At 31.8% G+C, this 6,502-nt stretch overlaps 1 protein-coding gene across 1 annotated transcript; it reads left to right on the forward strand.

Moving 5' to 3' along the window:
• Nucleotides 1-1,374: 1,374 nt before the first annotated feature.
• LOC107826640 (UDP-glucuronate:xylan alpha-glucuronosyltransferase 2-like) lies at nt 1,375-5,774 on the forward strand. The gene is made up of 5 exons (XM_016653640.2): nt 1,375-1,715; nt 1,975-2,221; nt 2,661-3,053; nt 4,167-4,574; nt 5,091-5,774. The coding sequence occupies exons 1-5, from the start codon at nt 1,548-1,550 to the stop codon at nt 5,612-5,614; spliced, it is 1,740 nt and encodes a 579-aa protein (XP_016509126.1). The 5' UTR covers nt 1,375-1,547; the 3' UTR covers nt 5,615-5,774.
• Nucleotides 5,775-6,502: the final 728 nt, after the last annotated feature.

Below are 6,502 nucleotides of genomic sequence, written 5' to 3' on the forward strand. Positions count from 1 at the left end.
AGATATCTCTATTTATTAATTAAAGTAGTGTAACCATTTAATTCAAAATTTAAAATTCAAAAAAAAAATTAGTTAGAAAAGTAGTTTCTATTTTGTCTTAACAATGCCACTTGGCTTTTTGTTGTTAAGACACTTGTCTTAATGTAGTGTATTTGCTTCTCCTATTCTATATAGATAGACTAATGATGCCAACCGATCATTGAATGCTATTTATTACTACAGAATTCAGAAATCCTTTACCCTGGCCCTAAGTAATACTCTATTCAACCAAACATTAATTTATTCTGGATCGAAACGTCTGAGGAATTGAGTAAAGCCAGAGAAAGAGAGATATTGTTACATCATTGTTAAGTTCCGGAGAGATATGGAGATCACTGGGAGAAGAAGGAGGAGAAAAGAGGCTGAAGTTATTTAAAAAGTGGGTACAAGTTAAAAGTTATTAAAAAATGAATATAGATTAAATGGGGGCGACCAAATAGGATGCCCTATGAAATTTTTACCTTATTTTCTCCTCCATTATTTTCTAGTTAATATTTGGGTCAAATGCTATTGCTTGACCTAATCTTTTCCTCCAAAAAGAAATGCAAAAAAGATCCAACAAAGGGGAGGAATTATAGTCTTTATGGGTGAGCTTTTGGATGGAAAAATTCACTCCTATGTTGGGGTGAACGATCGGGCAATTCAACTTGAATATGAAAATTTCGGTTAGGATTTTCGATTTTCTGATTGATTTTTTTTTTTTAAGTTCAGTTTTGGATTAAATCCACTGGATCCAATTAATTCAAAATCGAACATAAAAAATTCAATTAAGTGTATTTGGTGATTAAAATTATTAAATATGTACGAATTAAATTTAAAGCTCATTCATTAACACTTAAAGTCGTCTTTTTAAAATTCAGAACCCACAAGGTTGTAATCCTAGCTCCGCCCCTGTTTTTAAGTTATTAATTTTATTTTATAAATAATTACTTGTGATTATTCTTTAACTGATTTAATATTGTAAATTCGTTTATATCATGAAAGAAGGTAAACTCTATAATATTTGTCGAGGGGAAAAAAGGAAAGAAGTTTCGAAATAATCCCTTACTGAGTGCATGCACGGCAGCTTCAATGTCGGATCCGTCATAGGCATTCGAGCTCAGTGACAGTATTTACCTGCTAAAATTAACATAATAATAAAATAGAAATTCTTTTATGTTTTCAAGATATAAGTACAATTAATAAGAACACACCTTACGCATACGGCATACAATAGTAAAAGCTCCCTCAGTTGGTCCGACCCTTATATTTCTGCCAATTGCCAAATCCCCCATTAATTACGTTAATCAACCAAATTAACTATAGTCTCGACTTACTACAAGTATTAGTCAGAGTAAGTAAAAGTTACATTTTATACAGAGTTTCAACCTCGAAATTTATAATTTTTTTAACAGTATCAGCATATTTTAACATGTCGTAACAAATAATTTGTCTTGTTTATCCGATTAAATCCGTTTATATAGTACTCCTATATTGAACGATCATTCTGGTTTCTCGAAAGGTTGATTATGAAGTCCCTTCCTTCAAAGGCATTGATAATCAAAATAAACTTAGTTTTCTTGGTTTGCTTCTTAGTTGCTTACGCTGCTCTTCTTCACTGGCAACTATCTTCAGTTTATCACGAATATGCAGCTTCTCGTCCTGTTACTTGCTCATCGTGCGAGTGTAATCATAAGGTAAGTGGTTTTTTTTTTCTCTTTTCTTTTTTCAGTTCAAGAAAGTGATGAATTATTTATAAGTTTATCTTTCTGAAAAGAGAAAATTAACTGTGAAGTCAACAATAATAACATGCAGTATAATCCCACAAGTGGAGCCTTGAAAATGGTGGTGTGTAAGCGCACAAACCTTACGCCTACCTTGTAAAGATAGTAAGGTTGTTTCCCGTAGAACCTCGGCTTCAAAATTAACCTTGAAGTATTTTCTTGTATTGAGCAGGTGGAAGCTGGGATAAAGATGAAGGAAGTATTAGAAGAACAAACGGTGAACGGGACAAAGGCAATAGTAAAGAAAAAGGTGAAACACAAAAAGCCAAGTTTTTTGAATGGAATGGGGAGAGGAATGAAGATAGTAATGGTGAATATGGAAGAGGAAGATATTAGCGAATGGAGAGCCCATGAGCATATAACAACAGTACAATTTGAGAAGGTTTCAGAGTTGTTGGAATGGAATGACTTGTTTCCAGGTAAAGATCAATGTTGCAAATGTTTGTATATTATATTTTCTTAAATTATTAGCTTAAGTTCTTCCAAATTTACATAATTTTAGTTTTCAATTTCATTTTGTTTCGGATAGGTAACTTCCATATCAACCCGTTGAGTCAAGCTAACAAACTATTCTAACCCCAATACCGCTCTACTTAGACTTAAACCGGTTAGATGAGTTACTAAAAGCATGGCGCGAAGCTAGGTATGGTCAATGGTGGTCAACTAATTACCCCAAAAAATTATACTATGTATAGGATAAAATATTACTCGTTATTAATAAATAAATAAAAAATTAAATTTTGAATACCTTTGTATAGTCCACTGGCTAAAAGTGTTCAAAATTTGAATATCCTTATTAAATTTCCTGACTTCGTCACTGCCTAAAAGATGAATTGATCTTGCTACCTTTATTTCCAGGACAGATAGATGAGGAATTAGAGGAGATGGATAATCGGCCAACATGTCCAGAGATACCAATGCCACCTGTCTATAGCTACAGTTACATGGACATGATAGTCGTGAAATTGCCATGCAAATATCCAGAAGAAGGGTGGAGAAGGGATGTTTTTAGGCTACAATTGCATCTTGTGGTAGCAAATTTGGCAGTGAAGAGAAAAAGGGGTAAGAATGGGAAGATGAAGTTGATGTTCTTGAGTAAGTGTAGGCCAATGATGGAGATTTTTAGGTGTAAAGATTTAAAGAGAAGAGAAGGTGATTGGTGGTATTATGAGCCAAATTTGGCTAAGTTGGAGCAAAAAATTTCATTGCCAATTGGTTCTTGCAAGTTGGCTTTGTCTCTCAGGGAAAAAGGTATGTTACAGTTTCAAATTTTATACATGTGTGATTTCATTGTATTTGCATTTTTTCTTTCTTCTTTTCTTTGCTTTAATTTGTTACAATAAGAACTTGATTAATCTATTTGCTAGAATTAATATAATGCAGTAACAGCATAATAGATTAATCTCCATTAATTAAGATGAGGCACCAATAAGAGTCTGCCAAAACTTGTATTTTGAAGCTTATAAACCAAAATAAATAAATAAATCTACGTGCCAAGTAGGGGGCAAATCTATGACTGTCAGTCATGTGAAGTTAGACTCTTCTTAAATGTTGTTGACGGAGTGGAGGGGAACTGAATCCTAAGATTGTTGATATTTTATTATTTAATTAAGACAGCCGAATTAAAATAACATTATAGATTTGTTGCAAACACTGACCGTTAATTTTTTTTATTCCATCAATATAATTTAACATATTATGACATATTACTTGCCATTTGGACTATGTTACTAATCACTGTACATGTTATTAATAAATATATTTATTTGCAATTAATTTTTAAGTAATTTAATTGTATAAATATTATCGTATAAAACTTGAACTCGTCAATTATTGGTGGGAAGTTGATTATGACAGTCAAGGGGTAAAGCTGTTATGAAAATTACACAATAAAAAGATGGTTTTTATTTGTTGAATACAAAATGAACGAAAACTCATTACTCTCTTTCTTTGACTTATTAACTCCTCATCATATACTAAAAACTTCAAGAAATAAAAACTGTTAAACATAACGCGCAAAGTGATTTTCTTTCTTTTTTTATTTTAATTGCTAGGTGGAGCTTTCTGCTTTCTATCAATTATTAACTAACAAAAAGGTAGTCTCAGGGAACCAAATTATCATTTCTTAGAAAATATAATTCTGAAAACTTTCATAAGATACACATCAGTTGGAGCAGAAACTCCATATTCTCAAGTGCATGCCCCCAAAATTAGAGAATATTTTATGTTTGCGACTTCATTTACCTCACTTTCTTTGATTATGTGTGCAACTGATAATTGCATTCCATATTTATCTTCAATCTTAGAATTTTTCCTAGTTGTAATACATTAATAATAAATGATATAATGTTATTTTGATTCCAGAAATCAACGCCTATGATATCTCCAACGTTGAAAGCAACACAAAGTTAGCAATTAGAAGAGAAGCTTACGCTACAATTCTTCATTCCTCTGCAACATATGTTTGTGGTGCAATAACCCTAGCTCAGAGTCTACTCCGAACTGGAACCAAACGTGACCTTATCCTTCTCCTTGACAAAAGCATCTCCGGACCCAACCGCGACGCTCTGGTTAAAGCCGGCTGGAAACTACGGTTCATAAGGAGGATTAGAAACCCTAGAGCTGAGAAAGACACGTACAATGAATACAATTACAGCAAGTTCAGGTTATGGCAACTCACTGACTATGAAAAGATCATCTTCATTGATGCTGACATTATCGTTCTTCGTAACATCGACTTTCTTTTCCATTTTCCTCAAATGTCAGCTACAGGTACACCTTATTGACTTTAACTCCAATTACATATTCGTAATTATCAAAATGTTTATATGTACGTATAGATTTATATTGGATCGTCCACAATTAATAGTATTAAATAAGTACATGTAATTCAGTACAGAAGCAGCGGGTGCCCTTCTTTTGCTAAGAATACATACACACATACATATACATACATAACTTTATTGCATATTCCATCCATTTTATTATACGTGTCTTAGTTTGACTGGATAAAAAATTTAAGAATTATAAGGAAAACTTTTGAATCTTATGTTTCAAAAATGTTATTTGAAACTTGTTGTGTAAAAACATGTCATGTCATTCTATAAGGGAGTGTATTGAGAGTAAAATAAAGATGTTCAAATTAAATATAGAAATGGCATTCTTTTTTAAACATGGAACGCAAAACACGTAAATTAAAATGGAGATCAAGAGCTAGTATATATACACACATTAGACTATTCATACATTGACTCTATAATTTAGATCTTCTAATTAATACTATTACAGGTAATGCTAGATCAATCTTTAATTCTGGAGTAATGGTGATCGAGCCATCAAATTGCACGTTTCGCATGTTCATGCAACATCAAAGAGAAATTATATCATATAATGGAGGTGACCAAGGTTTCCTTAATGAAGTATTTGTATGGTGGCATAGATTGCCCAGAAGACTAAACTTCTTCAAAAATTTTGAGAATTCGAATGACGTTAGTGTGAAGAACCAATTATTCGATGCAGATCCTCCACAACTGTACGCAATACACTATCTAGGATTAAAGCCATGGGTATGTTACAGGGACTATGATTGTAATTGGGACGTTGGATTTTTACGTGTTTATGCTAGTGATATCGCGCACAGGATATGGTGGAAGCTCCATGATCAAATGGATGAGAATCTACAGAAATTTTGTGGATTAACAAGGCAGAGGAAAATTGAGTTATACTGGAGTAGAAAGAAGGCAGAAGAAATGGGATTAATAGATGAACATTGGAAGATTAATGTTACTGATCCTAGAAGATATACTTCTTGAACTGGGTTCTTCAAACTATTTATTCCCTTTTTTTTTCTTTTTTTCTTTTTTTTTTCGTTGAGAACTTTGTCACTCGTACTACTAGTATTTTTGCACAGAGAAATTATGAACATGACCTTATATTCACATAATTTATTGACGTGTATATATGTGCTGATTATCTAGTTTTAGACCATGCATGTGAAATGGCTAAAATATCTTCCTTTCTTATTTGTGCGAGATAATTTTCCAAATGGTCTTTCAATTTACGATTTTTACAGTACTAAAATGAATAAATTAGTATTTGTTGCTAATTAAAAAAATCACTAAATTTTACAGACCACGTTACTTCCCGACCTACATTGCGTCTCATTAAAAGAAAGAGGAATAGTACTTAATTAGCTAGATCACATGCACAGATTAAATGTTCAAGAGAAGCAAAGTTTCCACCTTTGAGTAAAGTGTTTAGCAAGGGCGGCTCGGGGGTAAGCATGAGAAGTCCTTGCCTTAGGCCAAAATATTTAAGGCCCCAAAAATATGAAATATAATTATATTATTATATAGTATATAATTTATATTCATATAATTATTAATAAAAGATTTTAAATTTTAATAATTTTTAACAATTTTATAGAATTATGATTGAGTGAGTTAATACGGCATTTTTCTTATTAAATTAAATAATATTTTTATCTTTCATCAATTCTATTTTTCTTCCACTATGTATAGTCTTTTTTCATGTTTCTCATGACTTTACTTTCTATTTTCAACTCAAATTCTCTAAATTAGCTATTTTTGTCACATTTGATTGATGTAATACATCATAAAATAATTTTCTTTATGTCTCATTTTTCTAACTAAGAAATTTTAGATGCAAGTGTCGTAAGGTTCAAAACTCGATGAATAATA

Source organism: Nicotiana tabacum, chromosome 16, assembly GCF_000715075.1.
Source record: "Nicotiana tabacum cultivar K326 chromosome 16, ASM71507v2, whole genome shotgun sequence".
Lineage (NCBI taxonomy): Eukaryota > Viridiplantae > Streptophyta > Magnoliopsida > Solanales > Solanaceae > Nicotiana > Nicotiana tabacum.

Coding starts and splice junctions, on each gene's coding strand:
- LOC107826640 (XM_016653640.2), top strand. CDS start 1,548: ATGAAGTCCCTTCCTTCAAAGGCATTGATAATCAAAATAAACTTAGTT. Junction 2,222..2,660: donor ATGGAATGACTTGTTTCCAG/GTAAAGATCAAT, acceptor CTTTATTTCCAG/GACAGATAGATGAGGAATTA. Junction 4,575..5,090: donor TCCTCAAATGTCAGCTACAG/GTACACCTTATT, acceptor ATACTATTACAG/GTAATGCTAGATCAATCTTT.